This window comes from Plectrocnemia conspersa, unplaced genomic scaffold, assembly GCF_051122295.1.
Source record: "Plectrocnemia conspersa isolate PC_06_02 unplaced genomic scaffold, ASM5112229v1 ptg000012l, whole genome shotgun sequence".
Classification (NCBI taxonomy): domain Eukaryota; kingdom Metazoa; phylum Arthropoda; class Insecta; order Trichoptera; family Polycentropodidae; genus Plectrocnemia; species Plectrocnemia conspersa.
The window spans coordinates 15981089-16008492 of NW_028277176.1; the positions used below are offsets into that span (position 1 = coordinate 15981089).

A 27404-nucleotide genomic window follows, 5' to 3' on the forward strand; every position below is an offset into this window, starting at 1 on the left:
TTGCTATGCCAGCCCAAGAATATTCAGCGCCCTAGGCTCTAAAAAAAGAGCATCTATGATTTTTTTTGTACATTCAAGGATGCTGTGAGAGCTAAAAAAATTAAAGAGCATCTGGGATTTTATGTATATAATATTTATGGATGCTGGCAGGAGCTAAAAAATGTCCCATTTTTAGCATTTAGCAGCATCCCTAAATGAACGAAAATTCCCAGACACCGACACCGTGTCAAATATATTCAAGTGGCACCTTCTTTCGGAGTAATCACTTTACTGTGTTCACTTTAGTTCGTATTTAAAATCTATCTGGAATAAAATCTATCGTGTTTGGAATATTATGATTTCGATCGATTGTCACAGATTATGTTTTGTAAGTTTTTTCTTATCTTATTGATAAATATCGTGATGAATAAATAAAATGAAATTTATTATCTCCAATTTATTTGGCTCTATGTTACATAAAAAGTTTTTATTTTTTCAGTGTTGAATAATTAGCGAGGTTAGCGCGCAGAGCCGAATCATGGTCGAGATTCGAGCGCTCGAGAGTTAGGCGCTAAGTGACGGCGGCGGCGTATTGGCGCCTCGCAGTCAAAAGGTGTCAGCCGGCATGCGGTGAGAGAGATGGAGGTGAACGGAGCCTTCGGGCTCGAATGGGAAGGGACGGAGGCGCCGGACGTCGAGCAGGTGCGCCAGGCCATCCGGGCGCTGCATCACACGCCTCATCCCCACGACAAGGAAAAGGCTTCCGCTTGGTTGGGCCGTCTGCAAAAATCGGTTAGTAACCTCTGACGTTTACTTATTTTCTGGTTCAACTTTTTTTAGAACGCATTGTTCCATTAGGTTAAACTGACGACTCGGTAGTTCGCCCGTTCGCCGTCGTTGGAAAATAACAACGACCCTATCGAAATTATTATTATATGAACTTAATTATATGTATATTTTAGGTAAATCGAGAAAAAATGAAATAAAAATTCAAATCCTTTCCTGTAAACTGCTACTTTTTCATTAAATAATGTACAATCGATATATTTATTTATTTTAAATAACAGTTGAATTTGGCGATTGTTGTAAAACTTATGATATTTGCTGTGTGTCTTAAAACTTATTGCTTTTCGATGCAGGACAACATAAACAAATATGCATAGCCCCGCTTGCGCAAATAACAAAACAATGTACACCTAAACCATTATACAGTATTCTGAGTGATCGGGTAACAAATATCGCTATCAAACGTATACAATCTCCAACAAAATAAACTATTCGAGTCCAATAGTCTGCGTAATATAAAACAAAGAGGAATATTAAGGACGTTTCTTCATAGTATATTAGTCGGAACACTGCCGCAGAAATTCACATTTATTTGGAACTTCAAACTACACTTCCAACTAGCAATATACAAAAGCTTACACTTCCACTTGGAATGTCGTCTAATCTCGACTTGACTTTATAAAGGCTCCGAGAACTATGACAATGCAGCATAATGTACCACATATTATCGTACTTCAATCAATCCTTCTCAAAAACATCAATCAATTTTATGACTAGACACTAGTAATGGACAGATAATTATTCGTTACCCGATCACTGTTGTTGAGAGCTTATGCGGAACTAAAATTCCTTTTTAAATGAATTTACACTTCTACTGATAATTCCTCCATAGTTTTGGATCTGATATTGTCGGAAGCCATATTTTTATTGGTTCTTTGAGTCCACGTCACCGGTTTTTTAATTTTTTTTAATCATTTTTGCCAAGTTTTAACAATGTTTTTTTTTAAATCCTAGCGAGAAATGCTACCATTTATAATTATTTTTAAAAAAAAATTATGTATTATTTATTTATACTTGATGTGCGTACACGTGGAACGAAAGTTTGCTATCCTTTCTTTTATTTGATCGCTCAAGCAAGTTGCACTATAAGGTTTAGACCAGGGCTGCCATTGTTGATCTGCCCAGATTTGACAATATTTTCAAAGTCAGGATTATATGATAAAAGAAATAACGGTAAACATTGTTCATCACCCAAATAAGACCATAAATCCGATTTTATAATGTCAAAAAATCCAGATTCAGTCAAATATGTAGAGCCAAATCAAGACATTCATTTTTGTTCTGCATTTGTAAGGATTAGGTATTTATTTTAAGTGTATATCCAAATAAATTTTTGGTTTTTAAATATAAATCATTCCAAAATTTAATTATTTACAATTCTAGTTTATTCTTATTTGCTTTAAATGTTGTAAAGATTCGTCTTGCAGTTTATTCTATGTTGATATCTTTCAGAAAGGAATTGGAAAAAATAATGCGATATTCTTAATCTTTTCAAAATCATTAAATCTCGCCTTAAATTGCTTTTCAACATTTGTAATTTAGAGAATCATTATGTTTGGGTCGAATTGAGTCATATCAGAATATATGCGCAAATATTTTTTAATGCTCCGGTAATAAAAAGTTTGGATAATTATCATTTTACTGACATAAAGAAATAAAACCATTATTGCAACCGGTCATACATGGAGCATGTTTGTCTAAAACAATTTATAAATCATATATATTTCCTCCTCTTGTTTTTCAGTGTATAGGTGTGTTACTTAAAAGAGTTCTTGTTTTACTGAAAAATCCTTGAATACCATCATAAATATCATTAATTGTGCAACATCCATCACATCAGTTTATCCATCAAATTGTGAGTAAAAGGCTTCGCATATGTTTATGTCCTCTTAGTTGATATATTATATCTTCTCTTAATTTTTTATTTCGTCTCGTGACTGTATTTCTCGAATGTTGTATATCTTTACTTTGATCAATGATATATTTTTACTTTTAAAATCTGACAAGAGTGAATCTGCAGCCGCCAAAAATGATTCTTTAATTATATTTCCATCAACAAATGTTTTTTTTATTTTTGATCAATATTTAACACACTCAAAAATGCAATGGTTTATTAGTTTATAAGTATATTAGTAGTAGCTTTTAACCCCCTAAAAGTGTCATGAACCTTTGAGCCATATATGTCTTTTTGTATAATTTAAGGTTGAAAAAAACTTTAATTTATTGAAATAATATTTAAATAACTTATGGCATAAATAGGTGCTTCCCCACATATTAGCGAATTTCAAAATGACTCGCAAAAATATCAGCCATAAATTAACTTTTAAATCTTTCATTTTTGCTTTGCGTATTTCAGTATTTCTTGGATTTTCCGTTTCATATTTGGAGTAGATTGTCTGTTTTTTCGAAATCACCACAGTAATTTGCATATTAAGCAACAGCAAGTCTTGTGGTAATAATATTTCAATTTTTTTAAACTCGTGACTAGGGAAAAAATATTTTTTATAATTACTGCTTACAATTACGTGTTAAATATTGAATTAAAAAAATTAAAGGGGGCTCTTAATCCTTTCACAGCGGCCGTATGATTTATATAATCAACATCCATGCACGGCTCTTTTTTTTAATTATTTAAAAATTTACTTTTTTAACATAAACACATCGTATTACTTCATAAAAATAAACGTGGCAATTTACATCAGGGGCGTATATTCAGGGTGTGCTAGGTGTGCGGCGCACACCCGCAAAACCATCTAAAATATAAATTTAGAAACTTAGAAAATTTAGGGCATAAAGCGACATCATTTTGCATACAGTAGTATGCAAAATTTTAAAATTTTAATATGCAGTGGTATTTGTCATTCGCTCTAAAAGTTTCCGCGCGACCGACACGCTATGTATTACTCATGTGGCGCGCCAACCTTGAGTGCGGCGGCCGACTAAAGTAAATTGTTCCGAGATTTAACGGCTGAAGTCGATCTGTCGGCTGGCAGCGCTCAGTAGTAAAATTGGTCTCGAATTTGGTGCGCGTACTTCAAAAACTCTTGCGTCCGTCGCTGCTTTTTTATTACATTATATCACAATAACAGGTCACTCATTTTTTATATTTTGGCGTAAAATAGTTTATTATCTTATTTACATATGATCAATATTTAATTTTCTATTCTAGATTATATTTTTTTATTTACCCCAATAATGATGAAGAATACTGTTGAAGATATTCTGAATAATCCATTTTCAAAAAGAAGTTATGAAATCTATTTGAAGATAATAAAAATTGCCAAACCACGTCCACCTCTTCCCAATTTATTTATGAAGCATAAAGACAATAAATGTGAATATACAAGACATTTTTCATTTTCATCATATGAACGAACTGAGTGGTTAACAGGCTGCGAACTTCGATCTAGATTGTTCTGTTGGCCATGTTTATTGTTTTCCAAAGAAAGAAGCGTGTGGAATAAAAGTGGATTTGCTGACCTTAGTCATCTGATAACGGCACTGAAAAAACGCAAAAGAGCGCAGTCACACGTTCAATCATTTTTTTCTCTCAAAATGTTTGGAAAACAACGAATTGAAGTCATGATTGACGCTCAACGTAAAGCTAATATAAGTCAACATAATGAACAAGCTAATAAAAATAGAGAAATATTAAAACGAATGATTGACGCAGTAGTATATCTAGGAAAACAAGAACAACCTTTTCGAGGCCACGATGAATCCTGTAATTCACTAAACAAAGGAAATTACCTTGAATTTTTAAATGCACTTCGAGAATACGATTCTGTTTTGGATACTCATTTAAATACTGCAACGGTGTTTCGTGGTACTTCCCCATCCATACAGAATGACATAATTGAAGCAATTGGTGATGTTATTTAAGATCATATTAAGGAAGAAGTAAATTCAGCAAATTTTGTCGCTATTATTCTTGACGAAACTTCAGATATAATGACGAACTCACAGCTCTCGACAGTTTTGCGTTTTGTTTATGAAGGTAAAGTTTACGAGCGGTTTATTGGCTTTACAGACGTTAGCTCTGATAAAACAGCCGATGGCTTATTTTGCCACGTTGTAAATATAATTGAAGAATTTCAAAATCAAGAAAAATTAGTTGGACAGACTTATGATGGGGCGAGTGTAATGAGTGGGCATATTAATGGTTTGCAAGCCAAAGTACTCGAAGTTTATCTATTGGCCATTTTTACACACTGCTATGCTCATATGTTGAATTTAACATTACAACAAGGTCTTTCCAATATAAAAGTGTGCAAATCATTCTTTCAAACTTTAAATGGATTGTCTGCATTCTTTTCGAAATCTTCCAAACGAATAAATGCTTTACAAGAGTTTGTAGGTAGAAGACTTCCTTTTATTACACCTACAAGATGGAATTACACATCACGGTTAAGTAACACAGTGCAAAAATACAGAAATGAATTTACGGACTTTTTTCGAGACGTCGTGAAAAATTGTGAACTATGGGACCCCGACACTAATAAAAGCACGAGATTTTCTTAGCTTTTTGGAAGATTTTGAAACAAGAAAACTTCTCCACATATTTTCAAACCTTTTTGGAAAAACTGATGTGTTATACAACATTTTACAATCCAAATCTTTTGACATATTATATTGCTGTAAGAAAGTTACCGAAATTTTGCAACAACTCAGACATGAACAGGAAAATAATTATGAAACATTATGGGATTCTTATGTAACGGAAGAAAATTATCCAAGACTGAGTAATGATTTGCTTGTTGAAGAAAAGCACGCGTTTAGCCAACTATTTAATACAATAGTTGATAATATATGTAAGCAAATTGAATACCGTTTTTCTTCAATGTCCAAATTGGAATATTTTCACCTTCTGGAGAAAGAATAATATGAGCAATATAAAGAAAAATTTCCAAATGAATTACTTACCAAACTGCAACACGTCTATGGAACATTATTTGATTATATAAGTGTAAAAAATGAGCTTGCTGTTGTTTATCATTTGCCTGAATTTGCAGAGAAATCTGTTCATGAGCTTGTACAATTTATGAACACAAATAATCTTGAGTCAGGTTTTCAGGAAATAGATAAATTAGGCAAACTAATATTAACTCTTCCAAGCAGTACTGCTTCAGCAGAACGTTCATTTTCTGCTCTGAAACGAATTAATAATTGTTATCGAAGTACCCAAGGCCAAGAAAGGCTATGTGGCCTTAGCGTGATTTCAATAGAAAAAGGGATCCTTATGGACATTAAAAAGAAGAGAACTTTTTATGACAGCGTGATAGAAAAATTTGTGATTAAAGAAAGAAGATTAGATTTTATATATAAATAATTATAATTTTATGTTTATTGGAAATTTGATATTTTTATATAATAATATTTTAGATTAGGTTTGATGTTTATTTATTTATTTATATATGGGAAAAAGCTGTAAGGCAGTTTAGGCATGCCAAAACCTCGGCTAATAAAAATGAAAAAATGTACGTTTTTTATATTTTTTATAGCACACCCAATATTAACACCCACCGTACGCCACTGATTTACATCTGAAGTATTTTTTATATTAACACTTAAAACGGGCTGTTTCACGAAAACTTTGCGCAACAGATTTATAACAAAAATATATGATAACTTTTGAATTAAACGGAATTAAAAAACAAAAATTTATCAAATGCTCTGCATTGTATTGGTTCATATGCTAAAATTATTTTATCAGTGGTTTTCAATCTGTGGGTTGTATAAAATAATAATTAATATCATAAAATTTGCTTTATTCTACTTTATTATATCTCTAGTTTAAAAAATAGATTATAATTAATTATATGAATAAAATAAACTATGTGAATTATCATATATAAATTATATTTCGGTATTTCATGTGTTAAAAATGTTATGCTTATAGCTCTGTAATTTACAATCAAGTTTTATTATCATCTCTTGTTTATACAAAGAGCTCTTTGATTGTCCCTCACATGGGAAGTCAGCCAGGGCATTAAAAATAATTATGCATTGAAATATTTTTTTTCCCAAAGTACAGACATTCATTCATATATGGCAGCAGGAAAGCGTTTTTGCCAGTAGATACTACTGGACCCATCATTAAAAGTCAAAAATCATAAAAGGTAGTTACTACCCATCCTGTCGCCTAACATCAGAGGAGGAAGCGGGTAGATACTACCTGGCCCTCGGTTAAGTGTTATAAATTAAACTATTTGTTAAACATGCGGTGTAAATCATAAGCCGCCTATGCCTTGGCGTACTCGACATGTCATGCATAGATTCATGGTGAAAATCTTAATTAAAAAAACGTGATAAATAGCTTATCAAAGATATTTGGACGTCTTACATTTGGGTACCACTTCTGGGATAAAGTGATGCGTACACCAACTCGAGTATTACACTTTTACGCACGCTAAAATAATATATAAACAACTTTGAGTACAGAACGTCGTGTCTGCTCTATAAGTGACCAACAAACAAATAAGCAATTAGTTACTGACTGGCCAACAACCACAACACAGCGCCACACAGTGGACGATTCTGTAACTAGGTGAATGACAATATTCAAATATCCGATGCGTTTTCTTTATATAAAAATTTTAACCGAATTATAAAATGCAGTAAATAAAATTCATAAACCTGCCTAGTCACATATATGTACATATTTTACACAATAATGAATTAAATTACATAAAAAAATTTTTTAAATCACTGATGTACTGGCACACAGAAAGTTTTCATATTCGAGCACTATGACATCATCAATGAGCCAACAACGATCTTTGTTAGCATTTCTCGCTAGTTTCACGAACAATGATATATTGTTGTTTAACATCCAAATGGTTAATATACCTCAGAAAATATTGCAAATTGTGTTTTTTTTATATTGAAACAATTTTCATATTTGATCAAGTGTCCAAGATGAATAATGTAAACACAAAAGTGATTCATGAATTATTACGATTTCATGTTCTCTTTTTTAATAATTCGTCAATTAAATGCCTACAAATTAGAGAAACAGTTTACTTTTGTACATGTTAACACACATCGCTGTTAACTTTTGCTCTTTCATACAAATTGATTCACCTTGGATAAACTATGTAATCTCGGTTTACTATATAAAGGTTGATCCAACTTCCGTGTCCGTATTTTTTTATTAATCGAACATTTGATGTATTTTATTAATTATGAAAAATAATATTAATTAAATGACTTCCTAGACCTTTGCAGCAGCCGATCCTTTTGATGACATTTTTGTATATTTCGGGCTATAACTTGGCGGATGTTGATTTTTAGGTGCTCCAGCGGTTTAAGTTTGTCGGCATAAATACAACTCTTAGCGTAACCCCACTAAAAAAATCCAACGGCATTAAATCGCATGATCTTGGCGGCCGGTTCACGTCACCAAAATGTGAAATAAGGTGACCTGTGAACTTTTCACACAAAACATCCAACGTTGCACCCGATGCTTGGCAAGTTGCGCAGTCTTGCCAGAACAACATGTCTTTCACATCAATATCTTCGATTTCGTGCCAAAAATAATCGGTTATCGTGTGTCTATAGCGCTCACCGTTGATTGTTCAAGTCCAACCTTCATCGTTTTCAAAAAAGTATGCCCCAATAACGCCTTTCACTTTTTGGGCGTGTAATAGTCTCATAAAACACATGAGGATTTTCCTCGCCCCGTTTAATTATTAGAGAAAAAAATCAGCACCAACTTCTTTTTGGTCTAACATCCAATCTGCGTAGATTCTTCGCTGTCCATGGTCTCTGTGCTTCAGTTATTGTGTTATCTGAATTTTATATGGGTATAGACACAAGTCCAAATGAAAAAACCCAAAAGCTGCTAACGCCGATGAGTCAACAGTTTGCTTAGTAGGACGATGAAATTGACCATAATCTTACCGTAAATTTCGATACACAGTTCATACAGAATTGTTTTTCTGTATAATAATTAAACAATTTTCACGCGTTGCGATGGTTAAACGATCCATTTCGTAAATTATGCAAACTAACATTTGACACTTTGAAAACGTGCGATTATTGACAGCTATCTGATTTACAATGCTGCCAACATAGGAAACTCGAATTGGATCACCCTTATAAAGCATGTAGATTTTAAAGGGATTTTAATTCATCAAGATGTCATGTTTTAATCAGATTTCCATCAATATTTTCTAAAAACTCCCATCAAAAAAATCGTAAAAAAAATGTTTTATATAATATTTTTTAACATTAATTAAATTACCATTTCACACACATAAAACTACCTAATTCTTAATAAGTCAGTGATGGAAGGAATTTTTTTAAAAGGGTCAACTTTCAAAATCAAAATTTCAGTTCATAAAAACTTTTTTATAATATAAAATCACTTTGTGTCAATATTTATATTTTCTAGGCTTCAATTATCTTCGGTCTCATGAGCTAAATAAATTGATAGATTGAAACGAATAAGAAATGTTAATAACTCTTTTATATTATTCACAGATTCATTCGTGGAAACTGTCCGATGAGCTGCTACTCCAGAAATATGACTTGGAATCATGCTACTTCGCCGCCCAAACGATGCGCTCCAAAATTCAAAATTCTTTTTACGAACTGCCGCCCGAATCTCATGTCTCCCTCAGAGATTCTCTGTTGGAGCACATCAGTGTCATCACTCGCACGACCAGCACCGCCATCATCACTCAGTTATGTGTGGCTCTCGCTGATCTCGCCTTGCAGATGACCGGCTGGACGGACCCCGTCGAGAACCTGATCGATAAATTTGCGGCCGACAACGTATGGGTGCTATTGGAAATTTTAACTGTGATACCCGAAGAAGTGTCATCGAGCTCCATAAGACTGGGCGAGAATCGAAGAGAAGAACTGAAACACTATCTGCAGTTCAAGTCTGTGATAATTAACGAATTTTTAAAACAAACTCTCGCCACAGCGGGTCAGAACGAGCAAGTGTCAATCAAAATAATAAAATGTTTGACGTCTTGGGTCTCCTTGAAGGCTATAAACGTGAATAGCGTGGCTGAAAACGTCGTCCTGAGCCATGCTTTCCAGGTTTTGAGCTACCACGATTCGTGCTCTAGTTTGCACGACGTCGCCACCGATTGTGTATGCGCCCTATTGCAATGTTTGGAAGATAACCAAAACGAAGAGATCGATAGGTACGTGTACTGCAATGTGACTTCATTGGAGATGTGCTATCATGTTGCGGTCGCGCACGAGGATCAAGAGAAAGCCATGAACTACAGTCGGATATTCACGGAGCTCGGGGAATCTTTTCTAATAAAGATAATCAATTATAACGAAGTACATTTTGCAATGGAAGCCTTGCATTTAGTTTTGATTTGCGTGGGACATCATGATTACGAAGTCGCCGAGATATCTTTTAATTTGTGGTATAGGTTATCGGAGGAACTTTACAATAAAAACAATGATAATTTGACAAACGGTTTTAAACCGTACATTGAGAGATTAATAAATGCCCTTTGCCGGCATTGCCAAATGGAGCCGGATCATCGAGGATTGCTGAATAAAGATGATGAATTTTACGTTAGTATGACTTTGTAGTTTGACAAGCTATTCATTCCAGTAAAAATGTTTTTCTATATAAACTTTTATACTTTTAGGATTTCCGACAAAAAGTATGCGAACTTACAAAAGATGTTGTGTTTATAATTGGTTCTAGCCATTGTTTCAAAGAATTTTTCTTATCGATACAAGGCCAGGATGTAAGTTGGGAAAGAACTGAAGCAGCATTGTTTATAATGCAAGCAGTCGCTAAAAATATGCTACCGTGAGTAATTAACTTGCCTTTTAATTATTTTGTCATATTTATGTATAAAATATATATATATATATTTCAGAAACGAGTATGAATATGTGCCGAAGGTGGTTGAAGCAATATTAAACATGCCCGATTCGGCACACACTGCCGTCAAGCATACTTCAATCATACTACTAGGTGAATTATGTGAATGGATCGAGAAACATCCCGAATGTTTAAAAGCCACATCGGATTATTTATTCAAAACTCTTCAAGATCCTGCCTTAGCATCTGTATCTGCTCATTCACTCCAGGTAAATATTTACAACATATCAAGCAAAAAAGTGACCTTTGCAACTTTCATCTAAAAAACTCATATACACGTAGACATTGGATTCATTTGCACTGAAAATTCAACTTTATGTCCGAGAATAAAAATTCATATGCTTTATGTATTAGATTGACCGATGTTTAAAAATATTTACACATAAAAATCAGCTTTATGCTGTCAGGTGTGACTTTTAGACAGGTGTCGATAAATTCTAGTTAAACTTAGAATATTAGACTGTCTTACCTGAAATTGATAAACAATTTACATTGGCGACCAGCTTTCGTTGATAGCTTTAAAGCCTTGTCAAACAGAGAGCGAAGAGAAGGCGTGGCGAGGCGTTTTTATTTTGTAATACACTGAGTCCTTCGAGTCTCGTCACACAGAAAAGTGAACGCGAGGCGTTTTCGTGGCGAACCTAATGCCATGACAAACCCAAGGCGAAGCGAAGCGTGGGTTTGTCATGGTGCTATTTTCAGATTCAGATATAGCATGCGTTTTGTAGGTTTAGACAATTTCTGACAATCACCACTGAAAATTTTTGCCGCTTGCTCTTCTAGTTCATGAGTTATGTCAAAAATATGACAGTACATTTTTGCTGTCAGTCGAGAAATTAACATGGAAAAAATTAACATTAAATTTTGTTTTAACCCTTTACGTGGTACCGTTCAAGTACGGTGGTCAATCTTTCACTCTTTTGAGGTAACCCAGATAGTTATATTATATGTTTACATATATGTATAACTAAAGAAATAATTATAATAAAAAATAATACCATTAAAATAAAGAGTACGAAATAAATTAACATAACAAAAAATATTTTATATTAATTTTATAAAAAATACTGGGAGCCTCTGAATTGCTACAAAAATAAATCCACAAAAGCTGAATAATATATAAAAAATTTGTAAAATAAATTAACAAAATTTAATAGTAGAAAAGGGTTAAAGTAAATTATTAAAACATACTAATACAATAAATCAAAGCAATATTTCCATGACTCAACCACCTCACTTCAGTATGGTACAACAAATCACTATACGCATATTTTTTATATCATTATTGTTAAAATATTGACGAAGTTGACTTATGAATCCAATATTTAAACCGATCATATCGCCTCATCCGTTATAACCGCTGATAAGGAATTCCATTTTAATTTCAGGTCATTAATGGTTTCAAACATTTTAACGCTGCTAGTTCTTCAGTTATCTTAAATGATTTATTCACACCGCGGATATAAATTAACAACTGAACTGTATGAATGCATCTTTGCTCTCTTCGAGCGTAATGGAAAAATGCGTGAAATCGAGAACTTTTTCTTTGAGTTGTTCCTTCGCATTCTCTCTTATATGTTTTCAATTCATCTTGTAATACTATAGTCTATTTATTTTCAAGAGTCAGTGCGCAAGAACATTGTTTAATGCGTAATCAAAATGTGCTCTTAAATTTCTGCCTTGTGCTTGGTCGTTCTCAATGAAACGATTGATCTTACGACGAACGACCAATCACAGGGCAGAAATTTAAAAGCATGTTATGATTACGCGTTAAACAATGTTCTTGCGCACTGACTCTTGAAAATAAATAGACTATAGGTAGTTGATGAAGACAAACTTACTGCCTCAAAATCCTTCACTATTTCAGGATATATATCGTAATTCGTTTACCAAAATCACTATCAGTGAATGGTCTTCAGCTATAATTTAAGAAACTCGGAGACTTGCTTGAATATAGCAGTTAAATTTTTAATTTTAAAAATATTAATACAATTTTGTTGATTTTTAACATGAAATGGATCAACTTATAAAGAAATTCAAGTATTATAAAAATAATACCAAATACAATAACATCTGCAGTCGTTAAAGATCAGCAATTTGTTTTTTAAAATATATATTTTACTTGTACTCCCAAATTTTTTTTTATTTTTTTAAATATTGTTAATTCAGTGAAATAAAATCGGAATATGTTTTCACTAGTAGATATATATTTTTACCAGTGAAAATATAATTTATCTGGCATGTGCTACTAAAATTATATGATTTCGACATTTTCGTACGTACACCAGGTGTACAAAATCATGCTGCCGTAGTGGGAACGCTCATTATCAAGCATGATTTTACTGCTTTTGTCATGGATTTTTGAATTCTGAAAAAGGATAATTGTTTTTTGCGCTCTTCTATTGGTTAAAATTCGGTTTAGATATGCTTCATATGATTTTCAATTATTGTAAGTCGTAATATTGTTATAAAAAATCTTAATATGTACGTTAAATAACCGGGCATTTCCACTGCGATGGCACGATTTTATTGCTTTTGATTGTGATCACCACAAAAGCTAACGGTCAATTCAGGTTATTTAATGGCCTGAATCAGTTCAATATGAATAGCCTGATTCAATTTTAATTTAAATTGAAGCAAGTAAAGATTCATTGAATAATAAGCATTGTAAGTTATGTATCAAGTACAGTTTTAAAAAAAAGATTGTGGTAGATTATAATGATACAAATACAACCACATAATGTTAACATTGTATGATTGCTTGCTTTCTCATAGTACACTATTGCAAAGAGTCACATTAGTCATATTCAAAGATAAAATTTAATAAAAAATGTAACAATGATAAAATATAACAAACATTACAGTATATGCACACAGAAAACGAATTTTAAATATTGTAATAGGAAAATTATGAACAACTGAAAAAAACTTGATATAAGTGTTAATACAATAGTAGCGACACTAAATCACTTAATAATATAAAACTAATACTTTTATAATATTTAATGACCTTAAACTAAATTTTAACATTAATTTTGTTTATGTTTTAATTTTAGAGTATATGCAGTACTTGCAGGGCTCACATGCGCGATCAACTAAGCGAATTGCTTCAAATTGTACGAAATTTAGATTCGTTCGGCCTGTCGACGAGTGCCGCCATCGATTTCCTCCGAGGAGTCGCTGCAATAATTGGATTCCTTCCTTATACGGAGGTTTGCTTAGAACCGATTTTAAATCGTATATTTTATTTTTACATAGTATTTATAACATCTTTACTTTTAGGTTACAGCTGCTATGTTGGATGTTTGTGCGGTTCAAATTACTCCCTTGGCGGCATTAAACAACAACCTTCCAATGGTAAATGTCACCTCAACCGATCCTATATTATGGCTCGATCGACTATCGGCCCTCTTCAGATATTGCAAACTTACCGTCCCCGAAGGGCAGCTACATCCTTGTTTACCTGTTTTGAGCGGTCTATGGCCAGTTTTCTCCAATACGATGGAAAAGTATTTAAAAAATATTTTTAAGTGTACTTATGCAGAAACCATCGAGTTAATATTTATATAAACAAAAATTGGTTATTTTCTGTATAACTACACATTTTTATGTTATATACCTGTTTTTTATGAACTTAATTTTATTATTCATTTTTTATAGGTATAGTAGTGATGTTCGGATTATGGAAAGGTTGTGTCGTTGTTTACGGTTTGCGATCCGCTTCCTCGGCAAACAAGGGAACGCTTTATTCGATCCCCTCGCCAAAAAGATGGTCATCATATACTTAACCCACAGACACAGTTGCTTTTTGTACTTGGCCAGCATCTTGGTGGACGAATTCGCAGAGGACGAAAACTGCATAGAAGGACTGATGAAAATGCTCCAAACTCTCATAATACCGACGTTCGACCTGCTACAAAACACTGGTCTGAAACAGCACCCGGACACAGTCGACGATTTGTTCAGATTGTGCGATCGGTTTTTGCAAAAAGTGCCCTTGCATTTCATTCAGAGCTCGGTCATCGACTCGATTATACAGTGTGGCATGTTAGCGTGTTCGCTGGATCATAGAGACGCAAACTCGTCAGTGATGAAATTCTTCTCGAACTTGGTTCACATGGGAAGGACGTCGCAGAAGGAGCTACAGAAATGCGTAGCTCTCTTCAGCGCGAAAATCAGCCAACACGGCGAGGCGTTAGTAAACAACCTGGTGCATGCTAGCGTATTTTGCCTTCATGCTTACATGCTGCATGATGTCGCCAACGTTTTGTACGAGATGCTTAAATGGAATCGTGTAACGGTTGTCACTTGGCTGGAAAACGGACTGAATTTGCTTTCCCAAAGATCAACTTCAGCTACGCCAGCTCAGCTCTTACAGTTTCATAAAACTGTAACGGAGTAAGTATAAGCATCATATATTTTTATTGAATTTAAAATTAGCTATATATAAAACGTTCTTGAGTTCCGAATATAATCAGTTATTGTTGTTGTGCGTTCAGGGGTCAGTCACTCGATACAACTCATAATCTTTGCAAGTCGGTCCGAAAAAATCTTGTGCTAAGTGTCCATGTCTTATTATACTTTTTTACAATATTTTGAAACATAGCACCTTTTTAAGTATCTGGTTTGCAAAACACTCAGTTATGGCTGTTATCAAAAAGTTATTTTTTAAGGTTCAAAAATAGATGCAGCTAGATCCAGTAAATAGGGATGACGAGGTATCAATTCAAAGCCACGCTGACCATTTTAATCATCGCAACTGCTGATGTGTGTGCTGGAGCATTATTCTGATAGATCACAGCTTTCGTTAGCATTCTATACCCTATTTGCATTAACACAGTCAGTTTGAGAGCTATCCATTTCATCATTATTCATAATTGAGAAAGAGATGGCAAGTTTGGGTTTACGCTTATTAGCTCTAGAGCACACAATACGAATATACATTCGATATACTTATCATTACTCCTGTTTATATTTTGAACAAATTTATATAAGTTAAAATCATTATTATATTTTTTATATTTATTAATCAATCTGAGTTTTTAATAGTTAGCCAAGCTTTCAATAATTTGTTTTGGTATTGAGCTATTTTTGTAGATATATTTGATCACTGCACTGTATTTCATTCTTTTATCTTAGAAAAATTGTACAAACAAAAATTCAGAAAATTTCACAAGATTTACCTAAAACTTTGCGGACACTAATTACAGTTCACATAACCTAACAAAAACATAATGCTACCCTTTTTGTGTCAGATCTTATAAATCTCGTCACTGATATAATTTTAAATTAATCAAAGACCCCAGATACACTAATTGGTAAATGCGTATAATCTGTGTGAGATTGACTTAATCAATTATTACTGGCATATATACTGTTTATTTCCTTATTAATTTGTTGTAAGGAAAGCGCGAAAAAACGCAACTAATTATATTTTATGGAAAATACGTTTTTATAAAAGAAATTGTCTAATGCTTATTAAATTTATAAAACTATTCCAATATTTAGTGTTGATAGATTTTTAATTATTTGATACATTCGTGCAATATTAATGGATCGTTTTTCATTATTATAAATTTTGCAAATGAACATTAAAATATTATATCGAATAAAATATGTATTCAACTTACACAAAAATGTCAAGTCAATAGTGTTATAGATAAGTGCTATACGTTCCGCGTATAAGTATTATCATCGTTCTGACCCTGTTATCGCAAATAATATTATAACTATATTTATATTTTATACACAATAATATGTATTAATTTTTAATGTATATTTTTATTAAACATGATAAAATGTTGTTTCAGAGCTGATCGAGAAGCAAATATTGTGGACGCTCTTAGAGATTTTGCGAAACTATATCATTAAAGTACGCTGGCGCTGAAAGGCATTTTTAACCAATGAAAGTGTGAAATGTGAATATTTTAAAAGTTATTGAAGTACTAGTTCAATTATTTTTTTACTCTAATTTTCTAAAGTGACTTTGATTTTATATAAAGTTATAAAATTATATGCAACAAATAAAGTTATGTTATTTTAATCCGTTTTTTATTTTCATGTTTATTGTTATATATTTTATTTACTAATTTAACCATTAAAATTGCCATATCATTTTTTCTTTTATGTTGTCTGATGTATTCAATATATATATATATATATATAAATAAACATCGGTAAGATATAGTAACTATTAAAATATATAATTGATAATGATGTAATAAGGTGTGATATTGAATTTAACCGTTATTTTTTCCTAGAAAGCATTTAGAGATAAGATAAGAAAGTTAGATATAACAGGTTTGCTGTTATCTACCACATTTAATAAATACGATTGCGTTGTACAATCTACTCTTTTTGATTGATTTTTATCGCTGTAAAACACGAGTGTGAAAAAGATAATAAACGTAACTAAAATAAATAACATACAGAAAACAGGAAAACCTATATTTTTATTATCTACAATATTTTGACCTAGAAGCAATATGGAAATTGTGTAAGTTTTGAAGAATCAAACACCAGGTGCGCGTTATTGCATTTATCATCGCTTATATTAAAAAATAAGGGGTCCTTTTCATAGATTCATTGCAAAGGGTTCGTAATGTAATGTGCCTATTATAAGTTTAAGAAATACGTTGCATTAGCTAGCACAATAAAATGACCCTAGTTGTAAACTTATCCCCTCAAATAAACGCATTTTTTATTGTAATAAATTAATGTAAGCAGAAGCATATTTTGGCCTCAACAGACAAATTTCTAGGTAAAAATAATAGTGGAACTTTATTCGATAGTTTACTAGCGTAATTTTTCAGTTAATGCTATTTGTAGCCGCATTATTCTGGAGTAAAAAAGCAATTTCGTATAAATGCTATTTACTCACTACAAATTTTCACTTTTTAAGAAGAAAAAACATGACACGCGTTTGCCATAACCAATATGGTATACGACATTTTTAAAGCTTAACATTAAATGTCGACGGCACCCCAAAATCTCTTTAATTTATTATGAATTAATTTAAGAAAGAAGCAGTATAAAAAAACATATTGGAACATTTAAAAAACAATATATTAAATAAAAATAAAACGAAAATTTGACACAAAATAATTATATTAAAAAATACATAAGACGGCTTCCATAAATAATGTCGCAGCGTTTTTCTGAATTTGTACCCCCCCCCCCCTACGTCACAAAATGTCATTTAGCCAGATTCCTGTTTATTTCACATTGTCACAATTCCACTGACTCCTCGCCCCCTAAACCTGTTACATAATGTATGGAAGCCGCCTGATGTCCTTTTAAAGTCTTTACACATACATTTTCTGACTATATATTAAACTACATGTAAACCAAGTTATATTTCAATAAAATATTATTGAAGCGACTCGGTCTGTGTCTGATTGCCACCTATCACCATTCATCGTCAAAGATTATAAATTATACAACGGAAATTCTGCGTTATTTGTAGGACTGTAAAGTCGGCGGATTTAAAGCGGTCAGTGTAACCTAATTTAATTATGCGGAGCAGGTTCTCATAATTTCTTTTTCCGATTACATCCTTCTTTTGCATTGCACATTTTAATAATTTGCGACTAATTTTTTTTTTATCATACATAAATTATAAAATTAGGATGTTTAAAATTACATAAAACATTTTTTTACTATTATAAATAATTATAAATTTAAAAAAAATCATAACAGTCAAAGAAGTAGACGTGGCAATTTTTAACTTAAATTATTTAAATGACTTGATTTGAACATATAAGGATGCATAGAAAAAATATTTTAACTGCACCCTAAAATTGTGACTTATAAATCGATTATTAATACAAACACTGTACCATACACAATAATATTTAGTTATATTAATATTTAAAAAAGTCAAATGGTGTTTTGTAACTGATGTTTAGTAATTGCACATTGCTACTCGATGTAAGCACATCACTAGCTGTCAAAAATGACGGTCTTTTAACTTTGCCAACAATTTTATATTACACATTTAATAATGTTAGCCTCGGAGGAAACGATAAATTATTGTGGTGTATGTCATCAGAATCAGCTTCAGGCTATATAAAATTTAATCATTCGCAGTAATTAACTAATTAACATTCTTTGCAGGAAACCGGAATTCACCAAAAGCGTACTTTGGCATTTATTAATCATTTCATAATAAAGTCTGTAGAATTTGTTAACAATTTCGCCGTGCAATGTGAAAATAAACTAATGAATTACGAAGCCAAAATGCAAAAAGTGAAAGCTTCTCTTGCCATTTTAGAATCTAAGGTTAATTAGTATAAAAATATATATGTATACACACCGTAATAATTCTAAACCATATAATTTCTTTTTTAGCTCGCTTCTATCCCATCTCTCAACGAACAACAAACTATCTTACCAGAAATTGTCAATGAAAGCGTCAAAGAACAAACAAAACCGGATTCGCTTAACACAGAAGAGACTGCCCCATCAGATCCTCCAAGCATAATTGTCAAGAGTACAGAAGAAACAGTCGCTCCCAAAGATCCAAGATTAGATAGATATTATAAAATGATCCAGGTCGGTGTTCCGCTCCAGGCGGTCAAATTAAAAATGATACAGGAAGGAATGGATCCGAGCGCCATCGACTAATAGATCACAAAACTTTAACATTCCTATCTTTATATGACTTATTCGATGTATTATATTATTTTAATATCGGCAAATAAAGTAACCGCAACAATACTTTTTGATTTATGATTTGAGATGCCTAAATAAATAAAACGATCGTTTTAGCTTAAGATGTTTATTAAAACGTTTAAATTAGAACTGAATCATTTGTCCCTTCCTCTTCTTGTCTCCGCCCAATTCGAAATGTTTACATCTCTTCAGAGCGACCTGCGATCTGAACTTGCAGTCGGTGCATTCCAACCTGAGCACGATCTTTTTAGTAGTCTTGGCCTAAAAATAAAACAATACACTTCATATCACTACACGAACAAGACATTTGAAGTTAACCTCAAAACATTTGACAAATCACAATGTCGGATCATGCAGATTTGGCAATGACAGTTACCTTTTTCCTGAAGATGGGCTTCGTTTGACCGCCATAACCCTGCTGTTTGCGATCGTAACGCCTACGGCCCTGGGATGCCAATCGTTCCTTGGACTTTTTGTACTGGGAAACCTTGTGAGGCTTGTGTACCTTGCATTTCTTGCAGAAGGTACGACGTTGTTTGGGTACGTTCACCTGCGAGGAAATGACAATTTAAGATATGAAAAATGGCCATATTTGATCTAAAACAGACGATGGTGACAGATTCGTCGTGTAGAACTCACCATCTTTGCGGTGGCCGATTTCGAGAGGCCGGCTCGATACGACCCCTGGCTACAGAAGGACCTAACGACATAAACTGCGGCCATAATCTACACTGTTACTAAAAAACTAAAAATATATTAATATCAAATTAGAAAGTTAATCAACATATGATATAATATTATTATACCAATTACAATAAACGATTGTATCTACCACAAAAATATATAAAATTAACTAATTTAAATCTATTTAATTCATTTATTATTATGTTTTTATACCATCCCTACTTTAATTTTTTTGGATGGTGCGAGATATCTAAATTTATTAACATTTTAATTTAGCTTTTCTAAATAGGCTGAATAAAATTACTAGTACTTTCTAAAAGTATATGAAAATATTAATCTTCAGTAACGCTCTATTCTAAATTTACTTGAAGGTTTTCATTTTAATTGATTTTGACAATTTCTGTGAGATTTAGTTACAAATCTAGGACCACTTCAGTATATTCCCCCCAAATAAAAACTATTGTTTTAACCAATGAACGAAAAAAAGTATGTCTAAAATTTGATTAAAAAAATTACAAAACATTAAATGTATAGATACGTTTGATTTTCTAATTTTAGAATTATTATGCGAATACTAAAACGATGAGCATTATTTTGTTTAAATATGACAGTATCACATTGTAAACTTTTTTTATTTTAATTTAATTTTTATGAAATTTAGCTATATAATATTTTTCTTAATTTTTTTTAATTTTAATAAATTTACACAAATAATATCAATAAATGCATATACAATTTTATTATATTTTTTTATAAATGCAAATAAGTCAGTGATATTTACTAAAAAATGTTGTAGTCTGATATTATTTATTTTCAATATTTTAAATCTTAAATATGTTTTTTAAAAGTGTAATTAATTAAATATTTACCATATAATTTGCGTAAGCTAAATGTTAACAATTAAGTTTACCTCCTACCTTGTTTTTACTTTTCCGTTCTATTTTAATCCTATGTAGCTTTCCTTATAATTTTCTTAAAATTTAGGTATTATTTGTATATATTTTAATAAGGTAATATAAAACATAGTTTAGTTTATTCCATAATAATGTTTTAAATATTGGTTTGCGTTGATTTCTTATTTTATTTTATAATGAAAACTTACGTGTTTTAACGGAAAGATAAAATTGTGAAAACGAGAAAATATCAATCCTTTCATCGTTTTGATTTAATTTACTATTATTTTATACCGCTGGTCATCTTCTTTATTAATAAATTTATAAGAAAATCGCGTAAATTTCCTATAATAAATAGAGTAAAATAACAATTTGTAGTGCATATAATTTAACAAAGTTTAATTGAAAACCTAGAGTATTTTGTTGTGTAACAAATTGATTTACAAAATATTTACTAATAAGCAACATCTAAGAAAATCTTTTTTACTTTTCGTATTTGTTTTGTTCATTTTTAACTGTTGTAAATTAGCTTTGCAATCACAAAATTTTAACACCTAATATTTTCCTGGAATAAAAAATAGTTAACTATACTATTAGCTAAACTAATTTTTTAGAAATTTTCGGTAAAACTTTTAATAAAAATATTATGTAAATTTTAGTTTGACACGAATGATTTGATTTTTATTTGCACCTAAATTATAAATACTTTACTTAGATATATTTATTACTACACTGTCATCACAGAATTTGCCTTCCCAATGTTAATATTTATATGGTTCTAAAATTTTAAATTTCTTATAAATGTAAAATATTATAATGAATGTTTAAATGGTTCTGAAAACGCGAGTTTTGCTAGTGCAAATATTTATATCGTTTTCAAAAAATGATCATATTAATTATATGTGTATCACATTTTAATTAAATAAACTAGTAAATTTTTAATCGCTTCATTTGAAAATAATATTTTAAATTATAGTATTTTCCTAAATAATTTTTAATAACGGGGGTCAATATTCTAAATAAAACTATCAGCTTGTAAGATATATTCTAAAATTACCCGCTGAGGTGTATTTTATTAAAATAAAATAGCAACTATGATGAAATTTCGAAAAAAATTCTGTGCGCGACTTGACGGAAAAATATATATATAAAATAACACTTTTTTAATTCTCTTTTTATTGTCTAGGTAGAATTTTTCATATTTTAAAGAAAGCCCAGCATTGTCATAATCCTAGCTAATATAATAATATAATCAATTTTTGTAAAATTTCATAAAATTTCTCGCTGCCTGACAAATTTAATTGCGTTTAATTTTTTTTATCTAAAAATAATAAATATAATTTAGAAGGCATTTAGCATTTGACTATTTATTTTTTTGTTACGCTCGTTTACAACGAATACGATTCAGTAAATTTGTCGAGAATTGTTCCCTCGATCGTTTGGATGGTAGTTCGTGCAGTCTGAGGCGATTTAGTCGGAGAATGGTGCAAAATGCTTTCATTGTTTATGACTGATCGGTTCGAATCGCGGCGTTTCTCCCGCTCGAAGGGCGCAGAAGCGCGGCTCGCTCGCGATTGGTCGAGAACCGGTGCAGCCTCGGAACCATCAAACTCGGGGACGATTGTAGTCTCGAACCCCTCTTTTTGGCGCAGCGATCTCATCGACGAGCTGGTTTTAGGGGTACTTTGAGGGTTCGATGGGCTATTTTAAGGCAGTGGAGTCGAAAAAATACATCAGAAACGCTCGAAAGGTGGTTAAAGTCGAGATTCGGGCGGAGCGTCCTCGACCAATGGGACGGCGGCGAAGCGAGCCCGCGCCGCCTCTCCGTTTGAACTGTGGCAGCGCGCAGTTCTAGCCGGACGACCGTCGAAGTAGGTCGCGTCGACGAGTTCTCAGCGCGCAGTCGAAGCAGCCCCGCAGCAATGAGCGCCAAGGAGAACAACAGCGAAGTCGCGGTGGAGAAGGGGGCCGAGGAGAAGGCGCCCGCGGACAAGTGTGACCTGAAAGGCACCAAGCGGCCGAGCGAGGTGAGCGTCCGACGCGCTGACGGAGACGAAGGGGAGACGCCGCGTCGCCCCGGCGCGTCCCTAGCGCTTCGCTTTTCTCCGTTTTGTCGGTTCCGGCAAGCCGATCGCGAATTTCCGTCTTCGCGGTCGGCGTCCTACCCCCCGCTCCCCCCGCGGGGTGACGCCGCTCGGTTTCCCGCGCCGGCGTCGTCGCTTCGAGGCCGGGGCGTCGGCCCGAGACGCGGGCCCCCCCGAGCGTGCGGGGGCGCCGGCTGCCTCGGGAAGCGCGCCTATCGCTGTCTCGCTCTAACGCGACCCGCTTGTTTTTATGTCAATAGCTCGCGAGTGAGGGAGGGGGGGGGACGCGTGCGGCGCCCCCCGGCGAGAGCAGCGCCTCCCTCGTTGCGCGCGCGCCCGAGCGCATAACCTCAAAATCGCGCGCGCGCGTTCCCCCCCCCCCACACACATCACCGCCAATGTGACGCACGCTAACGGATTCCTAATGCGCTTTCAGGAGAAGACCCCCGAGGCGAAAAAATACAGAAAAGAGGAGAACGGCGGCGGCGAGCCCGAGCGTCTTGAGTTCACCGAAGAAGACGAGGAGGAAATCGAGGAGGAAGAAGAAGAAGACCTGGGCGACCCCGAAGAGGACGAACTCGAGGGCGAAGGTTAGCATCGCGCTTCGGTATCTGCGAATTCGACAAATGAGACGTCTCACGCTTTTCACTCATGTTTACAGACGAGGAGATAGAAGAGGAGGACATGGGCGGCGAAGAGGAAGACGAGGACGCGTAATACGTTTCAGAAGCGTACAAAACAGAGACTCTTTTCGCAGTGTTGTGACATGTGAAGATAAACGGCGATCCGACCGCTCGATCTTTCTCCCGACTCCGTCGCGCCCGAGCTCAGAAGTCGAGCGCGACGGACGTTTCGCCGAAAGACGACGGCGGTCGCGAACTTTTTATATATATATACATATATGTATTATTTAAACAGACGACGAGCGTCTCGATCGCCGTCCGCAACTCGAACGCCGCTCGGCGACGGAGGATCCGCCGAGCTCCGCGGGGACGTATATATTTTTGTATCAGTGTAAATTTCCTCCGAGGGAGCCGGCCTTTTATGATTATGTACAAATGTTTTCGAACTGTATTAAAATTAGGCGAATCGATCGTTTTGCGAGTACGCGTTCGACCGTCCGATGCCCATTTTTGTTTTTGTACCGGCGAGCCGAGTCGCGTTAACGATAAGATGTTTTTTTTTCGTTTATTAAGTTATGACTTAGGGGTAAGAAGGTTTTAGAGTTGTCGCGCGCCACCATATGTACGGTCCCCGCGACGGCGCCCCGTCGCGGCCCGAAGTCGAAATCTCATTCCAACTCGACCGAAACGATTCGTGCATATTTTTACATAAGGATGAATTTATTCAACACATAGGAAATTGTAGTTATAACTGTACCTCTTATAATTAACGTTTAAAATATTAAATGTATTTTCTTCGCAAGAGGGAGATAACGAAACGACAGGCCGCTTTTTACTGTTCCCCCCACCCCAACGGTCCGATCCCCGACGCCGCGGCGCGCGCAGCCCGCGCGTCGCGGTCCCGAGATTCGGCGCCTCTGGCCGGGCCGGCTATTTTCGATCGCCGATCGTCGACCCGATTCGATCCGATCGCGCGACTCCACGATCGATCGACCTTTGCGTCGGATTCTCCGGTTGCGCAATCGCGGAGGGGCGAGGCTCCCCCCCTCGGGCGCGCGCGTCTTTCGCGCCGATCGATGGACGCGACGCCCCGCGATCTATTTCCATCGGAGCGTCCGAGCGGCGCATCTGCTCCGGAAGCGCGGCCGCTTCGAGGAATTTCCGCGCACGCGCGCGACGCCATCTTGCGGCGCGCGTTCGAAAAGGTGTGCAATCGAGTTATAATTATCGCATCCGGGGCCAGGTGGCGCTCTAGACCGCCGCGACGCGCGATAGCGATTGACGCGCGAAGGAAAGTTTTCTCGTTACGCCGCGCAGTACTAAAATCGTTACGTTCGACCTCGAGCGCGTTCCTATTGTTTCTAGATAAAATCGATTCTGGGGCGGAAGCGAAAAAGTATGCGCGCTACGTTTATTTGACGCGTTACATTTATTTGTTAGAGATCTGATTAACGTTTTGAAAATTATTTATGTATTTATATCTGAAAGACATGCCACCAAGCGACAGATCGAACAAATGGAACTAGTGCTACATCGAACAAGAACATAGTTTTTGTAATGAAAACAATAATATCAAATATATAAGGTGACCGAATTTTGAAAACATTATGACAATAATAAAAAATCATTAAAGGTCATCACGGAAATTTTTGTCCAAAGAGGATAAAAGACAATTTGTTACGAAAGCCAAAAAATATCATCACGGAAATTTTTATTCAAAAACGGAATTTTGATTTGAAGAGGAATGAGTACTGCAGGAGCTAAAAAAGTTCATTTCAAAAATGTTTTGAGGAGAAATTGCTACGGGAGCACAAAAAAGGTAATTTTGGAACTTTTTGCTAATAAGCTATCTTGGAATTTTTGTTTGAGCGCAAATTGCTTGGGGAGCTAAAAGAAGGGCATTTAAAACATTTTTGTTCAAAGGCCATTTTAGAAAAATTTTGAGGAAAAATTACTAGGGTAGCTTAACACATTGTTGTCGGGTGATTTCGCGCATTGTTTCAAGCCTGGCGCGGGCCATTTCTTAGCAGCCGCGGAATTTCTCGGAAACGAAGAATTTCCGCGTTTGTTTTCGGAAACTCGCCATAACTTTTATACTATACAATATAAAATTATGAAATTTTAAACATAGACTTACCATAAACAGTACTATCAAATGAAGAAGAAACATGGAGGTTGACAGTTTTATATTCACTGAAAACTTGCGTTTATTTTGCACATAAAAGTACTATAAAAATGTATGTAATAAAAACACTAAATAAAACTAAAATATGGCACAATCTGTTTTTATGAATAGTTTTTCAACGTATGATATCTCTAAAAACACGTACCTCTGTGTAGAGGTATGTCAAAAAATACATAGCTACAGTTTTGGTCCAATTATCAATAATCAGATAAATTATCCACACAAAATTCATCCTCAGATTTATTTTTATCGGGTGAAAACATTTCGGGATGTAAAACTATTTTTTAGACAACCGAACGACTGAACATTTACGCGTAACGGTAATGATGTCTTTTTTTTATAACAAGTCACAGATGTCGCAATGACTGTTGCTTGTTATCTACCCCAGGTCAAGTTTCATTGGAATTTGTTTTGTTTTCTCACTCCCAACCATCCCTTCTTTTACATCAGGTAGAAAGTAATTCCTCGAAGTATCTTGAATAGAATTGAACATAATAGAAGATATTTGGGATAACAGGAATTGTTTATAGTTCGTTATTTAATTTTTTGTACGGAATAAAAATTCAATATCAAAATTAGTACAATATATTTGGTGGAAATGTAATAAATGCGACGACGAATAAAATAATGTCTTTACTAAATATCAAAGCAGTGACATCTAGCTGCTGACAACAAAAAAAATGCAGTTCAAATTACACGGATAAACACGTGAGCCGACTTCTAGCGACAGACTACAAAAAACGGATTTTTACGGGTCCCGCAATCCAGCAGCAGTTCCGCAAAAACGGAAAAATCCGTGTCCCGACAACAATGTGTTAAAAAAGTTTTCTTGGAAATTTTTGTTCACGGACAAAGGATAAAAATTCTGAGGGCGTCTGGTCACTTGAAACATAATTCTAAAGCAGCTAGGAGTCAAGTTTTGTTATTGCTCATATAATAGCCCAGAGAAACCATTATCTGAATAATAAATGCATCTATGGGGGTTGGGACAAAGACTAGAAAGCTATATGTTATAGGTTTGCAAACAAATCTTGAGTGAAATCGAAATTTCAGAACACCTGAGCATTTTGTATAATAGTCATGCATACTTTCGAATGATCATCGTTACCACAACATAAAACTTTAATACATAGGATAAAATACTTAACCTTTAATTATCGGACGGCCCACAAATGGCCACCTTGGAAGTTACGCTTTCACTAAGGGATGCACCAGAGGCGGGGTTAAACAACTAAATTGAGTTTCTATTCGAGCTTCATCAAAGGACTTGACACAGCACTTACGAGACGAATTCACTCTGCAAACACGGACTCGCCATTCTTAGAACTGTGAGGCTTGATAATTGTAAATACATATATCAGTACGAATTATATTTTTGCATTTAATCAACTTTATCAAACAGCTTTTACGGTGTGGTGTACGGACGGAAGAATTCTGAAACGCTAATGGAACAATATGAAAATCCATAGAAACAAGAAGGTGCAATGTTACATGTTACCTGATTGCTCTTGACAATACTATTAAATGAAAGAATATTGCGCGTACTCTTAAATTCGAAATTATTGAAGAACC

General features: G+C 34.3%; 5 protein-coding genes and 2 long non-coding RNA genes across 8 annotated transcripts in view; 5 read left to right on the forward strand and 2 right to left on the reverse strand.

The window, feature by feature from the left end:
- Window positions 1-545: 545 nt before the first annotated feature.
- On the forward strand, window positions 546-16733 carry Tnpo-SR (transportin 3). Its single transcript, XM_088200465.1, has 8 exons — window positions 546-771; window positions 9310-10371; window positions 10449-10615; window positions 10686-10899; window positions 13747-13902; window positions 13973-14199; window positions 14351-15088; window positions 16501-16733. The coding sequence occupies exons 1-8, from the start codon at window positions 619-621 to the stop codon at window positions 16559-16561; spliced, it is 2778 nt and encodes a 925-aa protein (XP_088056591.1). The 5' UTR covers window positions 546-618; the 3' UTR covers window positions 16562-16733.
- Window positions 16734-18606: 1873 nt separating this feature from the next.
- On the forward strand, window positions 18607-19408 carry CCDC53 (Coiled-coil domain containing 53). Its single transcript, XM_088200485.1, has 3 exons — window positions 18607-18728; window positions 18806-18970; window positions 19040-19408. The coding sequence occupies exons 1-3, from the start codon at window positions 18693-18695 to the stop codon at window positions 19313-19315; spliced, it is 477 nt and encodes a 158-aa protein (XP_088056611.1). The 5' UTR covers window positions 18607-18692; the 3' UTR covers window positions 19316-19408.
- A 45-nt stretch (window positions 19409-19453) lies between these two features.
- Window positions 19454-20108, reverse strand: RpL36A (ribosomal protein L36A). Its single transcript, XM_088200486.1, has 3 exons — window positions 20003-20108; window positions 19740-19913; window positions 19454-19624 (listed from the first exon to the last, which is right to left on the reverse strand). The coding sequence occupies exons 1-3, from the start codon at window positions 20084-20086 to the stop codon at window positions 19487-19489; spliced, it is 396 nt and encodes a 131-aa protein (XP_088056612.1). The 5' UTR covers window positions 20087-20108; the 3' UTR covers window positions 19454-19486.
- Window positions 20109-22787: 2679 nt separating this feature from the next.
- LOC148228389 (uncharacterized) lies at window positions 22788-24470 on the forward strand. The gene is made up of 3 exons (XM_088200487.1): window positions 22788-22967; window positions 23461-23614; window positions 23686-24470. The coding sequence occupies exons 1-3, from the start codon at window positions 22863-22865 to the stop codon at window positions 23739-23741; spliced, it is 315 nt and encodes a 104-aa protein (XP_088056613.1). The 5' UTR covers window positions 22788-22862; the 3' UTR covers window positions 23742-24470.
- On the reverse strand, window positions 24289-27199 carry LOC148228390 (uncharacterized). Its single transcript, XR_015811703.1, has 2 exons — window positions 26642-27199; window positions 24289-25610 (listed from the first exon to the last, which is right to left on the reverse strand). It is a non-coding gene; the product is annotated as an uncharacterized LOC148228390 (long non-coding RNA).
- Window positions 24433-27404, forward strand: part of LOC148228391 (uncharacterized) — a 41634-nt gene continuing 38662 nt past the window's right edge. Inside the window, exon 1 of one of the 2 annotated variants that reach the window (XM_088200477.1) lies at window positions 24433-24852. In XM_088200477.1, coding sequence (XP_088056603.1) covers window positions 24433-24852 — 420 coding nt within the window. Of the gene's footprint in view, window positions 24853-25231; window positions 25467-27404 lie in introns of those variants that run through there. The other variant, XM_088200478.1, reaches the window with a different exon arrangement.
- LOC148228392 (uncharacterized) lies at window positions 27024-27374 on the forward strand. The gene is made up of 2 exons (XR_015811704.1): window positions 27024-27160; window positions 27235-27374. It is a non-coding gene; the product is annotated as an uncharacterized LOC148228392 (long non-coding RNA).

Excerpts from the sequence above, each read along its gene's own strand:
- RpL36A (XM_088200486.1), bottom strand. The coding sequence starts at position 20,086 with ATGGCCGCAGTTTATGTCGTTAGGTCCTTCTGTAGCCAGGGGTCGTAT. Across the intron at positions 19,914-20,002 it reads AATCGGCCACCGCAAAGATG|GTGAACGTACCCAAACAACG; the intron begins GTGAGTTCTACA and ends ATTTCCTCGCAG. Across the intron at positions 19,625-19,739 it reads AGCCCATCTTCAGGAAAAAG|GCCAAGACTACTAAAAAGAT; the intron begins GTAACTGTCATT and ends TTTTATTTTTAG.
- LOC148228389 (XM_088200487.1), top strand. The coding sequence starts at position 22,863 with ATGAGCGCCAAGGAGAACAACAGCGAAGTCGCGGTGGAGAAGGGGGCC. Across the intron at positions 22,968-23,460 it reads GCACCAAGCGGCCGAGCGAG|GAGAAGACCCCCGAGGCGAA; the intron begins GTGAGCGTCCGA and ends ATGCGCTTTCAG. Across the intron at positions 23,615-23,685 it reads GGACGAACTCGAGGGCGAAG|ACGAGGAGATAGAAGAGGAG; the intron begins GTTAGCATCGCG and ends TCATGTTTACAG.
- CCDC53 (XM_088200485.1), top strand. The coding sequence starts at position 18,693 with ATGTTAGCCTCGGAGGAAACGATAAATTATTGTGGT. Across the intron at positions 18,729-18,805 it reads AAACGATAAATTATTGTGGT|GAAACCGGAATTCACCAAAA; the intron begins GTATGTCATCAG and ends CATTCTTTGCAG. Across the intron at positions 18,971-19,039 it reads TTGCCATTTTAGAATCTAAG|CTCGCTTCTATCCCATCTCT; the intron begins GTTAATTAGTAT and ends TTTCTTTTTTAG.
- Tnpo-SR (XM_088200465.1), top strand. The coding sequence starts at position 619 with ATGGAGGTGAACGGAGCCTTCGGGCTCGAATGGGAAGGGACGGAGGCG. Across the intron at positions 13,903-13,972 it reads GATTCCTTCCTTATACGGAG|GTTACAGCTGCTATGTTGGA; the intron begins GTTTGCTTAGAA and ends CTTTACTTTTAG. Across the intron at positions 14,200-14,350 it reads TTCTCCAATACGATGGAAAA|GTATAGTAGTGATGTTCGGA; the intron begins GTATTTAAAAAA and ends CATTTTTTATAG.